This window comes from Gobio gobio (assembly GCF_949357685.1).
Source record: "Gobio gobio genome assembly, chromosome: 7".
NCBI classification, from domain to species: Eukaryota; Metazoa; Chordata; class Actinopteri; order Cypriniformes; family Gobionidae; genus Gobio; species Gobio gobio.
The window spans coordinates 40,855,839-40,876,739 of record NC_137103.1 but is presented as its reverse complement, the minus strand read 5'-3'; the positions used below and the strand labels follow the sequence as shown (position 1 = coordinate 40,876,739).

At 39.4% G+C, this 20,901-nt stretch overlaps 1 protein-coding gene across 2 annotated transcripts in view; it reads left to right on the top strand.

Annotated features, from left to right (window-relative positions):
* Positions 1–20,901, top strand: part of LOC307129570 (neural cell adhesion molecule 2) — a 263,670-nt gene that overhangs the window by 214,182 nt on the left and 28,587 nt on the right. For both annotated transcript variants that reach the window (XM_079822111.1, XM_079822110.1), the window contains exons 8-14: positions 317–462; positions 6,584–6,734; positions 7,722–7,909; positions 8,575–8,671; positions 17,354–17,527; positions 20,358–20,477; positions 20,634–20,755. In XM_079822111.1, coding sequence (XP_079678237.1) covers positions 317–462; positions 6,584–6,734; positions 7,722–7,909; positions 8,575–8,671; positions 17,354–17,527; positions 20,358–20,477; positions 20,634–20,755 — 998 coding nt within the window. The remainder of the gene's footprint in view (positions 1–316; positions 463–6,583; positions 6,735–7,721; positions 7,910–8,574; positions 8,672–17,353; positions 17,528–20,357; positions 20,478–20,633; positions 20,756–20,901) is intronic.

Below are 20,901 nucleotides of genomic sequence, written 5' to 3'. Positions count from 1 at the left end.
CTAGTAGTAGCTGTGCGAGTAAACATCACTGCTCTGATCTCAAGAGGCGATTGACACTAGAGATTGCAGCCTTTAGCCTTCTTTGTTAGAGTGTCCGACTCTCATGCCCGCGGACCGGGGATCGAGTCCCGCTTGGAGCGGGTGGTTCATATACATATATTATGTTTGTGCATGCAATGGCAGTCAGTGATGGATAGTATACGACTATTATAAGCTAAGGTTGAGTGTTTGTTCATTGTTTCTCTAAATATCCCCACTCTTTAGTTCTTTATGTTTCTCTTTTGTCTTTGTCACATTGTTCTTTTGTCTCTTGCAGTCCAGCCCCACATTACTAAGCTAAGGAACGTGACGGCTGTTGAAGGCAGCGCTGCTATGATCTCCTGTAAGGCTGAGGGTGAACCTTTGCCTGAAATCTCCTGGAGGAGAGCCAGTGATGGGCACAGCTTTTCAGATGGAGATAAGGTACAACATGATTCTTAGAGATATAAAATAAAATTAAATTAAAATCTGTTCAACAATTTGGTGTCAATAAGATGTTTTAAAGGTCCCATGGCATGAAAATGTCATTTTATGAGGGTTTTTAACATTAATATGAGCTCCCCTAGCCTGTATATGGTCCCCAAGTGGCTAGAAATTTTGATGGGTGTACAGCACCGCTGTAATAAACAGTGAGTAACAGTGTTCGTTAATGCCTGATCTGTGATCAGTGATTTCTGATGTGTAGCTAATCATTCAAGTTCACTCAGACTTTCTTTCTCAATTGTTTAATGATCACCGTCTTGATGCCCTAAGCGTAGTGCATCAGTGAATCAAGCCAGTGACTAAAACGATCGTTTCTGTTAGTAGCATGAAACAAATCCGTTTTTTAAGCGATTAAACTACAGAGAGCGATCAGAGAACACTCTTTATAATGTCCGGAGCTGTCAATCACACGTCACGAGTGTGTCTGCATACTTGCCCAAACTGCCGTTATAAGGAATGACGCTGTTATGCTGCACAAAGCTCTCCACTGTATTCATGTCCATGTCGTGTTTGCTGTTAGTTGTGGTGAAAGCATTTTGTGAGAGAAAACGCGTTGCAATGACGAGATCACTGCATTCACGCGATCGACAGACTGTCTGTGTACTCAATGCTCATCACTGCAGCCTTTCATGTGATAGGAATAGATCATAAAATAATGCTTTAATCCACACTTTGACGATTTGTTCATCTCGACGGCTGTAATGGTACATTACATGTGTTACAAAGTTCGTAGAATAAGGTGGAAGAAGACAGAGTCGACATGACTGGGACTGTTTATTCAGAACTCTCAGCTACAAATAAGCTCGCGCTAACAGCACAGCGCTCACAACAACTCCGTACAATAAAACTTCCTCCTGCTCTACGTGGTTCACGAGTGCCCAGTCAGTCTCTCTCTCTCTCATGCATGCAGTGCGTGCATTGCCTGGCTAAACCACGCCCCCTCCTCAACATAATCTAACACTCATTTCAAATGCAAAGATGTCAGCCAATCACAACAGTGGGCGTTTTCACTGAAGTCTCACAGCAGACACGCCCCTTGAAACAGAGCATTCAAGCCAGAGGGCTAATATCAGTATAGAAAAATGCCTTTATTTCTAAATTATGACATTTTTTGATGTAAAAATCATACTAACAATATAAGTACACCTCAGGAAACATAAAATAACAGAAAAATGCCATGCCATGGGACCTTTAATGTTTTTGAAAGGTCTGCATTTGTTTGATAATGTTGTGAGATGTTATAATTGTTTTTATTTTAATATATTTTAAAATGTAATTTATTTCTGTAATGGCAAAGCTGAATTTTCAGCTGCATTACTCCAGTCTTCAGTGTCACATGATCCTTCTCAGAAATCATTCTGTGCTGATTTAGTGCTCAAGAAACATTTTGTATTTTTATTCATGTATATTTAAGCAGCTGTTTACACGCTCTTTTTACACATTGTGTTTACAAATCTTTTGTAACACTGTTATTTGTCACTTTTGATCAGTTTAATGCATCCTTGCTGAATAAAACTTACATTCTTACATTCTTGCTGACACCAAACTTTTGAACGGTAGTATGTTGTCTTCATGTGACATTGCCATTCGATTGGGACAACAAGCATTTTGCTCTCATGTACATTTCTTGTTATAGTTTGCTTATAATTCATACTTAAAAATCTTGTTAGACTTAATCTAATTTATTAATTATTGTAATAATGGCAGATGTTAAGTCATAGCAACTAAGCATTTTAAGAAAAAAAGCCATTGCACACTGTTGCAATTTTTTGAGTGCTGTGAACATCTACTGTAATTTTTCTTTGTGTATTATAACCAAACTATTTCCAAGAACACATTTATGTGTAGTTGCAGGTTTTCCCTGTCACTACACAGTAGCATTTTGCCAACACATTAACTGCCAGATATGTGAGACATTCAGTCTTTGCTCACGCCCACTGTAATAGTCATGGACATTAGAGGATATAATAGACTAGCATGCAGAGACACAGCCCTGAGGCACGCTCAGTCTGTGTACCGGTTGAAGGCTGAAGAAGGCTTTATGTGCTCCAATAATGCTGTGCAGTTCCTACTGGCATGCTCTGTGTCTGCGTTGAATACGAATGCGTCCTGCAGAATGGCAAATGCGATTGCAGTGGCCAGCCGGGAAAGATGATGGGAACAGAAACTGTCAAAGATCATTAGAATTCTGTGAAAGGTGGGTTGTTGGCATCAACAATAGAGGCAAACGGAGCCTGACTCTAGGGAGGAACTATGAAAAGACTCCCCATCACAGTTAATCTAGCGAGAGCTGCTCAGGTAGCGATTAGAATAGCCTGCGTGGCTGGGAAATGAAAGAGGATTCATACAAAGAGGTGTAGGAGAGCAGCGACGCTTGCCGCCACTCAATATGAACAAAATGAGTTTGATTTAAGCTGCTCTTTCAGAGGTGTGGGGATGTGGAGGTAAGGTAGAGGAGTTAGTCTGGTACAATTACTCAGGGGCCGGGACAGAATCTGTGCTCTGAATCCAGAAGTTGCAAACAATTGATCTGGGAGACTGTTCCCTCCCCTCCGTTTTACTTTCAGTGGTAAAAATAAGAGTTCAAAATGGGCACCAATTCACTATTAGGAACGAGTTGAATGGTGGAACTATGCGGTGAGAGATTTGACATTTTGCTGATTTAGCACAGCCCATGGGGGCAAATTAACAGCTTAGAATGATATCTCACTTTAGAGATGTCTGCATACGGAAAACATTAAATATCTGTAACTTATAAGCTAAATTTATCTTTAATCAGCTGATGGGCCTTTTTGTTGTTCCTGGTTCCATGTTCCAAAAAACAGCTTTCCTGTCTTAAAGAAATATGACTTTCTTTCTTATGTAGAGCACAAAAGGTAAATTTCTTAAAGGGTTACTTCAGTGATTTAGAATTAAGCTTTGTATCAGTAGAAACACGGTAGTATATTCGAATTATGGTACTTTCCCCCCTCATATCCCCCTGAGACGAGAGAATTATGCATTTTATTTCTGGAAAAAATCCTCAGATGTCGCAAATATCGTCATTTTGCGTCATCAGAGGATTTTTTGGCCAGAGCCTAAAGACTACAGCCAGTAGAAGGAGCTAGTTCTGCATGTTATCAACCCGCCCATAAGGGAGAGATCTCACTCACAGAATGTAAATGCGCACGGCCGCTGCCGCTCGGCTTGGCCTCTGGCATTCATAACAGAGCGGTGCAGAGAAAAGGAATTCAATGAATTCCTATGAAAGTTTAGCTTCCATATGCGATCTGAAAATGCACCAGACTGGACAAGCGCTGAGAATAACTGCCACGGTTACCTCAGCTCTTGATTAATGAAATCTGACTCCTGCTGCGTCTGTGCCGTGACTTTTGTTCGGCTCACTTGCACTTTATTGAAAAGACACGTTCAGTTTTTAATTGTAGTGTTTATTCTCTAACTGAAGGAAATTATTGTATTACTATGAAAATCAAAATGGCGGTGGAGTGGAGCCGCGGTGGGAAAGGGAGGTAACCAGTAGCCTTGGCTTTGGGAGTGGCCTCGTTGGGCAGCGAAGCAAGTGCATTCTGGGAGTTGTTGTCTTTCATCCACATGAGACAAATACATTTTCTGTCTTTTCTCAGTCTAGAAGGCATTCAAGCAAATTCAAAAATAATTTCACATTTCTACTACATAAATGACCCAGTTTAAATACACATTCATTGCTGTAGTACCCCTTTAAGAACACCCTGGGCCACACTTCATGATTTTCATATAATAAAAGTAAATTAGGAGAGAGGTTGTCAAATGACAATAGCAAAAGAATCACAAAAGTAGTCCAAATGACTGGTACACCATAGTCTTCCGAAGCCATTTTGATTGATTAGTGTGAGGAATAGAATGGAGTTTCAATTTATTCACTGAAAATCTTGACATCCAGCCTATTTTCTCCATTGTGTGTTCATGATAAAATGGCGAGCCTTAATGATTTGTTCACAGATCAAAAACTGATCCAGTCCTTGAGTTTAACCCACTGCCTCATTGAACTGGTGTCAATGAATACTGACACAAAACTATTGTACAGCTTCAAAAGACTTGAAATACAGTGCATAAATCGTATGGGCCACTTTTATACTTTTATGATGCTTTTCCATCTTTTTTTCTTTTCTTTTTTTTTTTGGAAACTTGAAAGTCTTTCATTGTAATTGCATGGAAAGTCAGTCTTCAGAATTTCTTTTGTGTTCCACAGAAGAAAGAAAGCCAGACCGGGTTGGAACGACATGAGGGTTAATAAACGATGACAGAATTTTCAGTTTTGGGTGAATTATCCCTTTAAGCTGGTGTGACCTGTTTCTTTCAGCAGGGAGCGCCTGGGAAATGGGTCTGGCTGCTATGATGCATGTGTCAGCGTGAGTATGGAGATTAGTGACTGACTGAGGGCAATTTTGGTCAGTTCGGATGATGAGCAGGGTGTTGAGACAGGAAGACAGGCCTCAAAACTGTCATCATGCACTGCCTCTTGTTAACCACACTACTGCTCACTCTCACTAATCAAAACTGACACCGCCACACATCCCTCTACTGCTTATTATGCAGTGAACGCTTCAGAGGGTGATTTACATCAGAGCGGTGTTGTGGTCTGTGAAACAGAGGTCTGTGTGATGTCTGCTCAACTTGTTTGCTTTTAAGATTAAGGTTAGACAGTCTGAGATCCATGTTTTTAAGGCTCTCTGACTGTTTTTCATCCTTTAGGGACTGAGTGATAATAATCTATTCTGGGACCATGCCGTCCTACGGCGTTCATATCCTCTCACAGATTTACATTTCTTTTGCAAGTGGTTCAAAAAAGCCTTAGAAGTTTGAATAGAAGATTGGTATTCTAAAAGAATTTGGTTTCTAAAGCCGTCAAGTGAAATGTAACATGATTAGCGAGCATTTTGGAAAGTTTTACATTGGCAGCATCATGCATCATACAGATAGGAGTCTCCACACAAAGGGACATTTCTATTCATTTCAATAGAAGTTGGTCTCATTTGCTCACCAAGGCTGCATTTTTTTGATCAAACATACTGTAAAAAAAATTATTTTAAATATAACAAAAATGTGATTTCCTGAATTTTTAGCAGTCATTACTCCAGTCTTCAGTGTCACATGGTCCTTCAGAAATCTTTATAATATGCTGATTTGGTGCTCAAGAACATTTCCTATTGTTATCAATGTTGAAAACAGCTGTGTTGCTTAATATTTATGTGAGCATTCATTTGATCAATCTGGTCTGTTGTATAGGACATGTCAACATCTAGTCCTGTACAACAGACCAGATTGATCAAATGATGGCATGAATGGTAACCATTTTGGATTGGTTTTCTTTGCTCTTAGCTTGGTGTTGCATTTTCTGTTAATTTCATGCTGCTTTGGAAATTGTCTACAAGAAGGTGTCTTTGAAGGCTGCATAATTACGCTTCCTGGAACAGCCTTTATGTTGGTAGCATGCTTATCATGCCTTAAAAGCCTGCCTACATAGGCAGCTCACTTTGGCACAGAGCCTGTATGCATAATATCACCTCAGTTATGCTAATTAACTATATTACAACTTCTATTTGTTGAACATTGGTGCCTTTCTTATGTTGTCAATATTTTATAAAAGCACTCTTATATAAGTTTTTCTAATAGCATCTCTTAACCATGTCTTATAGCTTTATGTTCTTTATTTAGAGGGAGTAATGGAATAAGGAGGACATGTCCTAACCTGAATATGCGTCCATTAGGTAGAACTTCTTACATGTTAAGAAATACCATTGTTGAACATTTGTTCTCCCACACTCATTTACCGTGAGAAATATCTTTCTGATCATGTAAGGGAAATTGAGGTATGTTAAAAGTTCCAGTCTCTGCACCCTTGCCTCCCATACATCCCCTAAATAAAAACTCCCTGGTTTAGATCTGCCCTTGTGAATGAGTCATCTTAATTGTTAAATCCCCACTTCTTGCTGTTACACAATTTTATTCTTAATCCCACAACCTTGACTCGCACGGATTTATCTGCTTTTCAAAATAACTGAAGCATGTGATGTTTTTTTAGAGTCCAGATGGGCGTGTGGAGGTGCGAGGCCGTTATGGCGAATCCATGCTGACTATTGTTGGAGTCAGGCTATCTGACTGGGGACGCTTTGACTGTGAGGCTCTCAGCAGAATCGGTGGACATCAGAAGAGCATGTTCCTGGATATTGAGTGTGAGTGGTCTAAATGTTCTATGCAGGCTGGAGAAAAATTCTGAATTTAAGAATTTATGAGCTGGAAGTTGAATTGAATCGGTCACAGCATGCAGTAAACTAAATTGGTATTTGAATTGAAGTGACTAGAAGAGGAATTAGCATACATAATTGCATCATTAAATTAAACTAATTATGCCTATTCACAATTTTTTTATTTTATAATAATAATAATATTTATTTATTTATATATTCTGGAAATACCCATTATGATAACATATTTATTGGTCATTTATACTGAAAAATGAATTGTATGTCCTAAAATTCAAATTTGAATTACAATTCTGTGTCATATATCCTTCTGTATCCTTAGAACCAGTGGCTGCAGCAGGGTAGATGTATATCTCATTATGGGGTGCACTGGAATGGACCATCTAGCAGGGTTGCTAATATACCCATTCATTCAGTCTCAATCCATCACCGATGTGACACTGTGGGCTGCATCAATCTCTTTAATGGAAAAAATGGGTGTGATTGTGTAGCTGTTCCTCTGTGTCTGTGTATGTATGTGTGTGTCTGCCAGTGGATGTGGGTGTAAGACTGAGAAATCACATATAATGCAGCATTTCCCAATCTCACGATACTCTCTATCTCACACCCTCTGCCTCATTGCGTCTCTCTTTCACACTGCCAAATGAAATCTTCCACCACCCACTGCATTGTGGGAGAAGAGGGGGTTTGAGTTTATGTGGGTTGTTTTGAAAAATTAAAGGCAACCTGAAAGAAGTGGCCATGCTTCAGCTTGAGTTTGATTAGGAGTCCATTTTACCCAGGTGAAGGCGAACTCCATGATAAAGTGTTCGGTTAACTCGAATGTGGAAGCTCCTACCTGCTAGGTACATGCTCAAATTTAATTTAGACTTCGGCAGCTAATCTTGAATGAGTTTTTGATGGATGACTGTTAGAAGAGCTTGGCGTGCCATTACTGAGTTTACCTTTCTTTCACAGATGCACCAAAGTTCCAGACCAACCACTCTATATTTTTCTCTTGGGAAGGGAACCCGGTCAACATCAGCTGTGATGTTATGTCTAACCCTCCGGCCACAATGCTGTGGAGACGGGAAAAGTTGACTATCCCCAGTGAGGGTGCTGGAAACATGCGAGTGCACAGTGCCCCAGGCAGATCGCTCCTAGAGGTAACTCACCTACTGCTGTCAATTATTTTCTCTCCTTTGTGTTTGCTTAAGTAATCTCCTCACAAGATCTGATAAAGATAGGAAGACCAACGGAGTTAGACATTAATGACATCTGGGCCTTAGACGATGCTGGCACGTCATGATGCAAACAAGTAATGCTGCCATCAGGTTTGTTTAAAAAGCTCAGAAATACTGAAAAATATATTAAATAATATAAAAATTTGTTGTGCTACAAAATAATGTTTTATTATTTTATTATTTGCTACTTCATCATGCAGTTTATGATAATATTAGTGAGTTTTTTGCATGCTAAACCATTTTGTTGGATCGCCTCTAAATTATAATATAAAACCTGGAAAATCTTTTGCTGAAACATTCAGGGCTACAGGTAATAGAAAGCGGGATAGAAAAATATTGTCTGCAGCAAATATTATTTGTAGTGATACAAGCAGATTTGTCTTTTCTGACCTCATCTGAACTAGACAACTCATCTGAATTCTGACAAACCTCGACAACACTTCTCTGGAAATAGATCAGCAGTTATTTTTACTGAGCAATATTAAATGAACACAAGAACAACAATATCTCGTGTCATTAGCCGAATAAAATGACAAGCCTGTGAAACAAGAAAAATGTATGTATGATCATGATAACGTTGTCCTCAGGTTACCCCGATGTCAGATCGAGATTTTGGCCGTTACAACTGCACAGCCAGGAACAACATTGGAATGCGCTTCCAGGAGTTCATCTTAGCTCAGGCAGGTGAGTGTTTAGAAAAGGTAATAATACAATAATCCATCTGGTTACTGTGTATGTCAGTATATTAGCTGCATGACAATAGTAATAAAGTTTGTCATTTTCAATGTTGAAATTATCTCTTTTAATCCCAGTTATACATGTAGAGACAACAACATATAGGTCACTCCAGAGGACAGTAAAAACCATGAATTACGATTGCTGTGATGAGAGAAACTAGTTACGATTTCTAATGTGGCTAAAATCCATTCAATCCTTTAAGCTTAAGTGTGTAATTTCTTTGACTTGAAGTGGAATTGAAAAAATAATTATTGTTTCTAAACAGGTTACCTAAAACACTCCAAACTCACTCCTTTAGTGGTGCGTAGAAGTCTGTAATACTGGGAAAACGCTATCTGTTAGCATTCAATGGCAGTTTCTCGACCATCTGAAGTGACAAAACAGCAAATATTTTGAACCCTTCAATTGGTCATTGGATGTAACACATTGGATATAATATAATAAAAAATATTTATGTTTTTAAAAAATATATATTAGTGCTGGGAATCGATACAAAAAAATTAACTAATTAATCGCATTTTTTCTGTAATTAATCGCGATTAATCGCAAGTTTTTAATATTTAAAGTTTTTAATATTTTGATATTGTAACAATTTCAGTTACTCTCCAAATTAATGTAGAAACAATTTAAAGACAGTATATTTTAAATATGTGTTGTAATGGCATCCTTTTATGAATGAAGGCCAGTATCACTGATACTAATGTCTCTATGAAACATTAAGGACGTTACATTACAGTATCACTGAAAGCTCCCAATTTCAACATTTATTAGACTTAAAAAAAAAACTTTTAATTTAGGTGAACTTAAAACAATCTTTACATAAACCCAAAATAATAAATGTTATATTTACCTGTGGCCTTCCCTGTTAAACATATACAGAAATGTAATAGTTATCAAAAACCTTTCTTAACTGCATAAATAATAAATGAAATATAGATTAATCATCATTAAAGCTACAATTTTCTCTGTTCCCGTTGTTCTGTGATGAACATTAATGACAGACATCATCAGTGCTCCTGTCACTTTAAGATCAGCCGCTGACGAACTTGACGCGGATCTCACGCGCTGTCCCGGGCATCTCATTTCCTCACAACTCTTTAAGTTCATTTAAGACGTTATTTAACTAATTTAAGACTCCTAATATGAGAATACTCAAAATTCTCTGTGTTGTTGTTATTGTTTGTTCAAGAGCAAAAGAGAACTCGATGTGAGCAGGAGACTGACGCTGTGTGTGTGTGTGTGTGTGTGTGTGTGTGTGTGTGTGTGTGTGTGTGTGTGTGTGTGTGTGTGTGTGTGTGTGTGTGTGTGTGTGTGTGTGTGTGTGTGTGTGTGTGTGTGTGTGTGTGTGTGTGTGTGTGTGTGTGTGTGTGTGTGTGTGTGTGTGTGTGTGTGTGTGTGTGTCAGAGTGTCCCTCCATTAGCTGACATGAGACGCAGCCACAGACAGGACACTGACACACACACACACACTCACACACAGACAGGACATTGACATATAGCGCGTTCTCTTGTGTCTTGTCGCGCTTGGAAGCATTTACATGAATAGGAGCGCGATCATGTAACGCTAGGCAAAAGTGGATATAAAAACGGATGCTGCGTTATTTGCGTTAAATATTTTTAATGCGTTAAGCTGAAAAAATTAATCGCCCGCGTTAACGTGTTAATTTGCCCAGCCCTAATATATATTTATTTGAATACATGGCTACTTTTAAATGGCCATCAATGGGGAAAACAGGCTTTTTGTGTTGTTTACATGCCAACCAGTCAAATCCTTACCCCCTTGGGTCTAAAATGTAAATTTTCGTCTCAACCAATGGCATGATTTTGGGACAAGACTATCTGTTTGGGCGAATAATGGCAAATAGGGTGTTCCGGAAACTATAATTATTTCAATTCTGCTTGGTGTCGCAGAAATTACACATTTCCCCTTTATGGCTTGAATGGATTTTAGGCACATTAGAAGTCCAAACCAGTCTCACTCTTGTCAAAGCCTGTCCACGTACATGTAATCTTCTCACAGAGCTCCTCAGCAGATAAAAATGACTTTTGTATCAGGCTGAACAGCGTGGCGGCGCTGGAAGTAAACACGCTTTGGCTTTCAAACAGCCAGCAAAAACATGTTTCGAGTTACTCAAGCTTTGAAGAGCTTATGGCGGCAGCCTTTTCGAATGTAAGGCAGATCACTGTGACGGATTGTTGTCCACTGTTGTTATATTGTTTGCGTCTTGGAGTGTTTAGCACAATGAAAACACATGAAGCGTATAGTGTTAGTTCTGGCAGGTCACGTTGGTCAAGCTCGCATCAGCTGACTGTCAGCTGATCACGTCTACCTATAGGAATACAATGCCAATCACAGCATGCACATATAAGCTCCTTCAGTACTATCAGCTGCTATCGCGTTTCTCCCGAGCTAATTACCCTCCTCCAACCCCAACAGTCAGGATTTGGTATTCTGATTCCCCCTGAATCAGACTAAATTCCCGAATTAGGTTGTACGTTTTAATATTGACATTAATGCTACCTGCAATACATTGTTGCTTCTGTTCTGTTTATCCTAGGGGGGTTTATCACTGATCTCCCTGCTATTATCCATGCTAGACTGTATGGATGCGCAGGGAGTTCTTGCCAGAACAGAACCATGCCGCCAATCTAAACTATATGCTAATTGTCTATCACTTTGACGATAGTGATCCTGACAGAAATGCATATGTGTGTATGTGCTTGCTTTGTTGTAACCTCTTTTATACCTTGTACCAGCAGACAGGCAAAGGTGGAAGTGGTTTATGTGGCACAACTTCCCTTTTCTGTCCGTCTCTACATCTTTTCCCAAATGTCTCACTCTGTCCCTCTGTCTCTCTCACTGGCACTTCCTCTCCATGATCCTCTATAACACACACCTAATTTGTTTCTCTCTGTCTTCCTGCTGCCTCTCCCTGTTTCATTTACTATTTCTCTCTCCATCAGCGGTCTGGCTCTCCCATTCTCAGATGCTTGTTATTCAAAGTGGTTTGTGTTTTCTGGCTTTGAGGGGCAAAAAAACAAAACCAATCCATGAAAGATTGCGAAGAACATCTGAAACTATCCCATACCACCTTCAGTACATGCATGAGAGGTTTAGGCAGGGTATAACATGTGTTTGTATCAGATTGGCAACATATCATGGTTTGTGTTGCCTGAGGACTATGAGCTAATATTGGTGCCTCTGTTATGAAAAAGCCTGGATGGAATCATTCATAAAATGTGATGTATCCCACACACCTAGTGCTTTCGTTTATCAGATATTTTGGCTATAGTTTTCAGCTACCAATGTACCAGTGTATTACTCTGCATTTTTACACATTTTGTCATATTTAAATCCATTATGTGTTGGATTTAAGCTTGTCCCCCACAATCAGCTGAAAATGTTTAATATAAAATATCTTTTAAATTATAGATAACTTTAATTTTGCAGAGCACTCAACATGTTGTGGTATTTCAAGCTGTTTTCAAGTCTTTAGAGGTAGACCAAGTAAACTTCAAAATAGCCTACTGCTGTATCGACATATGAACATTACAACATATGGCATTTACTAATACATTTTTTTTAAATCAAAAGTTGTCTGTTAACCTATGTTAAAGAGCACCTATCATGGCATTTAAAATGTTCCAAATATTGTTTTAGAAGTCCCCAACAACAGTTTTGCATGCATGCAATGACAAAAAAGACTTTAGTTTTCTTATAATATGCATTTATTTTTACCTGTTTTGACAGCGATTCTCAAATGATTCCTTTAGTGATTCACTTTTCAAAACCCCGCCTTTACGTGACGCTAATCTGCGGTGATTGGTCCGATGACCCAGTCAGTTGTGATTGGTATAGTCTGTGCAGATATTTTCGGAAACGGAACGCCCATCAAAGTCTTATAGTGACAGTAATTTGTTAATATGTGTCAGGTGAATATGAAAACCGCGTCGGTACCGTTTGATTGTAATATGAGCCTCAGCTGATCTCATTCATAAAAAAACTCCTCTATTCTCCTCACGAAGACTCGCGACAAATCAACATCCCTCAGGGCTTTTAGTTCAAAAGTGTGCAGATGAGGAGACATATTGATAGATTCTCATATGTCTGTGTCAAATTTCTAAACAGAGGAGTATTTTTTATTTAATACTTCCTCAAAATGCGCAGATATAGCCTAATCATGAGCGATTGAGTCTCTTATGTGTTGTTTTCAATTCATACTGGCAGCCGGAGGGCGCTCTGTGCACATGTAGTCCATGTACAGACAGACGAAGAAGATACCATGTGCCATAATAGAAGTCCATAATAAAAGCTTCCTGAGATCGCGAAACATACATTTGACGACTAATAAACACTCAATCGCGACGATGTATGGTTTGTCTTCAAGCCACTTAGTCTTCAAATGCTCATCCTTGGGCAGATGAAAAAAGTTTGCTTTTGAGTCGCACTTCAGAACACAGTGTCTCGTCGCCATGATGTTTTCTAGTTTTCACTGGCGTCTTGGAGCGCAATAAGTGGGCGTATTGTATTCAAATAACTTGACAAGTTGACGTCATCTAGTCAGAGAAAAAGCTTCGGTCTTCTAACGATTCTTAAAAATGACTCAGAGTCGACTCTTACTTTTGAAAGAAAATAACTATATATACGGTGCACTGTCATATTTCAAACTATGCAGGATGTTTTTGTTCACTTAGGTCTATGTTACACACTACATGAAAGGTAAATTTCAAAATTCCATGATAGGTGCTCTTTAATGCACTGTGAACTAACATGAACACGAACATTTTTATTAACTAACATTAACCTAGATTAATAAATGCTGTAAAAAACATATTGCAAATATCATGTTAACTAATGCATTAGTGAGGCCTTAATGTAAAGTGTTACCCTAAGTGTTAACATAATGCTTTACAAAAACATATTGGGCCCTATTTTAATGATCTGAGCACATGGTCTAAAGCGTACGGCGCAAGTGCACTTATGGCGTGTCCGGATCCACTTTTGCTAGTTTAACAACGGGAAAATGGTCAGCGCGCCCGGCACATGGTCTAAAAGGGTTGTCCCTATTCTTTTAATGAGCAATAGGTGTGTTTTGGGGCGTAACCATAGACTGTAAAAAAATATGGATGTAGTGTCCATGACGTCACCCATAGGTTTCCGAAGAGCAGTTTTCAAGTCTAAAAGCCGGCCGTTGCCATCACGCATCACTCCCGGATAACTGAAAATGGGCAAAGAGTTGGAACGTGGCTGGAGCTGAGGTGCCTGGTTTCTGAAACCACGCCCGCCTAGCTTGACCATAGTATAATTTAAACAGAACCCCAGAAGTGGCGTGTTTGTATAAGAAAAATAGAAATTTTTAAAACTTTATAAACTAAAATAGCTAACTTCCATATGCATCGATTTACAATGAAAGAGTAATCCTTGAACCCTTGATGCATGCGTATTGACGAACGCAGAAGCACAGAGGATAGAGCAAAACAAAACATAGCGTCGGGGGTTACTTTTTTAGCTCAAATCGACTCGCACACCTAGGGCTGTAGCGATACACTAAACTCACGATACGATACGATACGATACACGATATTCAGCTCACGATACGATATATATCACGATATTCAGCCTTCGATACGATTCGATATAATTCGATACACTTACATCATTTTCTGAAAGATTTAAAGGGGACAGAGTGATTTTGGTGACATCTTGTGAGTGTTTCATTTACTTGGATTGAATTAACTGAACTGAAAACTAAAATCATCAATTACACAATATATGTATCTGACTGGACAGAGAGTCTACAGCTTGCAAATGCTGGACAAAATGAATCAAAGATGTGTTGAGAAAATTAGTTCTATTTATAGAAACAGTGCAAACTGTGGCTTACAAGCCTTTGAAAAGTAAATAAAGTGCAGTATTGCAATTAACAATGGAGTTTTAAAAATTGCAGCAAGTGGCCTGTTCTGAACAGTTTCTTTGACAGCTTTTTTAGCTTGACACTGACATTTGGTAGTATTTCCAGTTTCACGTTTGTGTCACACAGCTTGCAAACCAACAGCGATGCTTTGTCTAAGTCAAGGGTCTCCAACCTTTTTTCATTTAAGAGCTACTTTTTAAAAAAGAAAGTCAAAGAGAGCTACTCATGTTATATAATACTTAAAACTCTTAAATAATGCATCATAATTCTCATATTAACAACTATCCAAACAGTTTTACACCTGAAAGAGTATAGTAGTAGTTCCAGTAGTCAGTACAATATCACTATTTTTTTTAATAAATGTTTTATTATATATGATGATAATCATAAGTAAATAATACATAAACATGTAAAGCCTGTATGCTGTGTAAAAGTAAACATTGTTTATAAATGAAAGATCAAGTGAAAAATAAGCAACCATTAATAATTATATAATTAGTATTATTTATTTCATAATTATTATTATTAGTAGAGACGTATTATTATTACATAGAGACGTAGCTAAATTTACTGTAGGCTACAATCTGTAGTCAATCTCTTCACGTTAAACCGAACTTTTATTTTGACGGGTTGCCGTGATTACCAGTGTCTGTGTTCATGATGATATGACAGTGGGTGCGCGTCTCAGTCATTCAGCTCCCTAGTTCAGTCAGGGCTCAGCCCATTGACTCATGTCCTGATCAGTGCCCTGACTACTGAACCAGGAGCTGAATGAGACACACCCAGTTTTCTCAAATGAAACGGTAAATTCTCATGAAGTGACAGTTTATGCGTTCGTGTCGGCAGAGACTACGAGAGCGAGTGCGCGCGGCGCCCGTCATCCACACAGACACAGAACATACAGGAGTAATATTTAAGTAGTATTTTGCAGTTTATTATTTACAGACACTAGTATATATTCGGCTTCAGTCTGGAGCCCTGCGCTTAAATTAACACGGAAGCGACTGAACGCTATGGTGAGCTATTTTTAGAACAGACCCGCGGGCAACTCGTGTGGTCCTTGCGGGCGACTCATGTTGTTGACCCCTGAGTCTAAGTCGTCGCTTTGCTTCTTCTTTTTAAACCCAAAGTGGTCCAACACATCTGCTTTTTAGCATGAAGGCGCTGGATTTATATTCGCCGCCATTTTTTTGAATCTCCTCGCTCTGACTCCTTAAACAAGAAGAGGTAGACGTCGGCGTCTGTGTAAAGTTAGTAGTACGGGACGGGTAACTTGCTCTACAGCGACACTAGCGGCTGGCTGACCAAATCGCTCTTCCTGCAACGCAAATGGGGGTAAACACGGGGATTTGAGTGGGACTTATGTATCGATACTCGCGGCTTAAAAATCGATACGTTACTTTCTTGGGAGAAAAAATATCGATTTATATCGCAGAATCGATAAAATTGCCCAGCCTTACGCACACCGCTGACCACCGGAAGCTAGTTAGTTTAGTCTATAAAGTTTTAAATATGGATATTTTTCTTACACAAACGCGCCACTTTGCTTCAGAAGGCCTTTATTAACCCCCTGGAGCCGTGTGGAGCACTTTATGATGGATAGATGCACTTTTATGGACTTCAAAAACAACCCAACAAGTCAATGCCATTATAATGCTTGGATTAGCGAGGACTTTTTTAGTATAACTCCAATTTTATTTGTCTGAAAGAAGAATGTAATATACACCTAGGATGACTTGAGGGTGAGTAAATCATGGGCTAATTTTCATTTTTGGGTGAACTAACCCTTTAAGTCACTTCTGTGTTGGTTTCAAGAGAGACCGCGGTAGGTTGCCGCTTGGGCGTAACGTGCAATAAACCAATCAGAGTCTCATCTCCCATTCCCTTTAAAAGCCAGTTGCGCTTTCACCATGACGAATTGCTATTTACATGGTGGAATTTGAGAGCGGAAAGACTGAACACTTCTCCAGAGAGGAATCCTTTTATTTTTAATATTTAATAATGTTTGTGTGTTGCTGCACATCCCTGTGTGTGTAATAAGCAAAGTGAACGCGCGTTGTGGACTCGCCTATAGGCGCATATTACTAATGTGTTCTTTAGATAACAAAAAAATATTGGTTGGTCAATGGCGTTTTCAGTTGCCTCAAAATAGCAACGCACCAACAATACGCCTGAACACACCTCGTTTTCAGACCAGCACGCTCATGGGCGCACAAATGGGTACAAATGCATTTGCTATTTAAACAACGTGGTGCAGGACGTGAAAAGAGAAACTGCGTCGCGCCTGGTACCTCATTGCGGCAGGTGTATGATATAATGATACAATATATATTAGCAATAAGCCAAGAGAGGCGCTGTGTTACCATGATTTTATCATGGATTTTAGGCAGTAAGAATACCTTTCTTTGTTCTGGCTTAATTCTATTTATATTTACATTTTTATTCTATTTATTATCTTTGAACCTTCATCTATTTTTCATAAGCTGGGAGTACGGTGCAGTCTTTTCTTACTTAGTGTGTTTGTGGTCTTAAAAGACTTTCACTGAGGGAGTTTGGGTTGTAAGACCTTGAAAGCAGCTCTATAACTGTGTTTTCTACCCCACAGAAAGACACACAACCAGTTCCTTTGATACTCTCAGAAACTGTGGCCTCGGCACATAAATGGAGTCGTTTGTTAGTCTCTCTTCCCCTGACCCATAATTTCTCTGTCACAGATGTTCCCTCAAACCCTTACTCTGTTCGGCTGAGCTCGGTGGCACAGCGCGTGGCCACAGTTACCTTCACTAAGCCTGACTCCCATGGCGGTGTACCCATCAGTTACTACCTGGTCAAATACAAAGATATCAGCTCAAAGGACTGGAAGGATGTGAAATCACAGGGGACGCAGAGTAAGTGCAATGGTTGTCCACTGCTGTGTTTTATCAATGCCTCTGTTAAACCACCAAACAAATTATAGATGAAACAATGCTTACACTTATTACACTTACTAAATAACTCACCCAGAAATGTAATATATGACTTTCTTTCTTTCATAGTATACAAATATTAATTATTGAAATGTATCTGTCAACTATCTTAAATATAATAAAAGTGAAAGGGTATTTGGGAAATTATGGAAGCTTGTTTCTGCAGAATAAAACATTTACATATAATCATTTAGTTGACGCTTTTATCCAAAGCGACTTACAAATGAGGAGAGCAATAGAAGCAATTTGACAAACAAGGGGCAACAGCATGCAAGTGCTGTAACAAGTCTCAGTTAGTCTAGCGGAGTAAGCATAGGTTTTTATTTTTATTTGTATTTTTTAATAAATAAACAGAAAAACAAATAGAATAGTTAAGTGCTAGTCTTAATTGGTCAGGTGCTGCTGGAAAATATGTGTCTTTAGATGTTTTTTGAAACGGCTGCTCTAAGGTTGTTCCACCTGGTGGGAACGGTCCAGGAAAAGGTCTGTGAGTGTGATTTCGTGCCTCTTTGGGATGGCACTACGAGGCATTGTTCACTTGCAGAAGGCAAGCTTCTGGCGGGTACGTAAGTCTGAACAACTGAGTTTAGGTATATTGATGCAGAGCCTGTGGTTTCTTTGTAGGCAAGCACCAGTGCCTTGAATCTGATGAGAGCGGCTATTGGCAGCCAGTGCAAACTGATGAAGAGAGGTGTGACGTGCGCTTTCTTCGGCTCGTTGAAGACCACCCTCGCTGCTGCATTCTGGAACAGTTGCAAGGGTTTGATAGTGCATGCCAGAAGGCCCGCTAGAAGAGCATTACAGTTGTCCAGTCTGGATAGAACAAGAGCTTGAACCAGGAGTTGTGTGGCCTGCTCTGATAGGAATGGTCAAATCTTCCTAATGTTGTATAAAGCAAATCTGCAGGACCGGACTGTTGCAGTAATGTGGTCAGTGAAGTTTAACTGATCATCAATCACAATTCCAAGTTCCTGGCTGTCCTGGAAGGACTTATGGTTGATGAACCTAGCTGAATGGAGAAACACTTGTGAACAAGTACTGGGTTGGTTGAGACCACAAGCAGTTCTGTCTTGCACGGTTGAGTTGAAGGTGATGGTCCTTCATCCAGCCAGAAATGTCTGTCAGGCAGGCTGCAATACGAACACCAACTGTAGGATCATCTCGTTGAAATGAGAAGTAGAATTGAGTGTTATCAGCATAGCAGTGATAGGAAAAGCCATGTTCCTGAATGACAGATCCTAATGATGACATGTAGATAGAGAAGAGAAGTGGTCCAAGCACTGAGACCTGTGGAACTCCAGTAGCTAGGTGTTGTGACTTAGACACTTCACCCCTTCACAACACCCTGAAGGACCACTGGAGTGCAGTTCCTGAGATGCCCATCTTCATGAGTGTTGACAGGAGGATCTGGTGGTTAACTGTTAAAAGCAGCAAACAGATCCAGCAAGATGAGTACTGTGAATTTGGAAGCTGCTCTTGCCAGTCTCAATGCTTCAGTAACTGAGAGCAAGGCGGTCTCAGTTGAGGGGCCACCTTTGAAGCCGGATTGGTTGTTGTCCAGGAGGTTGTTCTGTGCAAGAAACATAGAGAGTTTGTTGAACACAACCCACTCAAATGTCTTTGCAATGAAAGGAAGAAGGGATACCGATCTGGATTTTTCTAAAAGTGCTTTTAGAGAGGGTTTCTTAAGCAGTGGGGTTACCCGAGCCTGCTTAAATGCTTTGGGAAAGGTCCCAGTGTGAAGAGAGTTGATGATGTGAATGAGTGCAGGAGTAGCTGAAGAAGAAATGCCCTGAAGTAGATGTTTTATCTTTTAAAACAATTTAAAAGATTATTGTGTAGGATTGAAAATAATCAAATATATATTGATATTTATCTCACAATTCTGACTTTATAACTCACAATTCTGGCTTTTTTTCAGAATTGTGAGATATAAACCTACAATTGCGAGTTATAAAGTCAGAATTACGAGTTATAAAGTCAGGAAAATTCTGAATTGTGAGAGAGTCGGAATTACCTTTTTTATTTTTTATTCTGTGGCGGAAACAAGCTTCCATAGGAAATCAAACTCCAAAATGACCACAAAAAAAAACATTAAAGTATCAAAAAGTCCATACAACTTGTGTGCTGCTTTCCAAGTTCTCTGAAGTCATAGATCGAAATTTAGACAAGCAGATCAAAATTTAAGCAGTTATTCGCTGAAAAGTTTCTCCTCCACTGTAGCTCTTAAATCAGATATGGTGCTATTGACCGCAGTGACTTACTACTATATCTATATTTGTTGTTAGTTTCAGAGCTTTGGCAGGAATATAGCACACAAATTTGCTTTTAATATAGTTTGGTGTTGAATTTGACCAGATATACTTCAGATATACTTTAGGTTGACCCTTCAGTCATAATTCTCACTACAGAATTGCCAAACATTCAGTCCATATTGGCTTAAAGGGTCAAAATAGTACAGTGAGAAGAGCTTTGGGAGACACAACTGCAGTCCAACCAAAACTTAAATCGATTTTTCTCTACCCACAACACCCAAATGGGTCTGCAGGAACACATTAGAAAAATCAGAGAAGCAAGTTAGGTTACTTCAAGGACTCTGAGCTCATGTATAGACCTGAAAAGGCCTGTTTGCCGAGAGCATGACTAGAGAAAGCAATCATTTGAAACCATATCCATGATTTAGGAGACCAGTTGAGTATGTTCATTAAATCATTTCCATCTCTATTTCTCATTCTGTTTTTCTCTCCCACAGCAATTGTGTTGCTCACTAACCTTGAGCCCAACACCACCTATGAGGTGAGAGTTGCGGCAGTGAACGGAAAAGGTCAAGGGGAGTTCAGCCGCACCGAGAGCTTTCAAACTCTGCCCATACGTGAGTGCCCTCTGCTTTGACCATTAAACAGTGTAGGTTTGGAAAAACAAGTCGTTACACTATTGCAGTGGGATGTTGCTGCCAACCATTGAGTTAATTGAAAACCAGTTATGAATGTGGAAAATTCATACATTGTTGTCTCTTTTCGTTATTCAGGAGAGCCGAGTCCCCCTTCGGTTCAGGGTCAACGAGGGGTGGGGAAGGCGTACCGACTGGGTCTGGTCAAGCAGGACGATGGAGGAATGCCCATCCTGGAATATATTGTCAAATACAAAACAGTAAGTGAGCTGCTCTTAAAGCCAGAATGAAGGGAAATGTTGCAGTAGCGCTATACCACTGTTTATTCAGAATTTATTTATGAAACTTCTAGTGATGATTTTACCTTGATTCAACGGATTCATCAAGTCTGGTAACGTTCACGCTT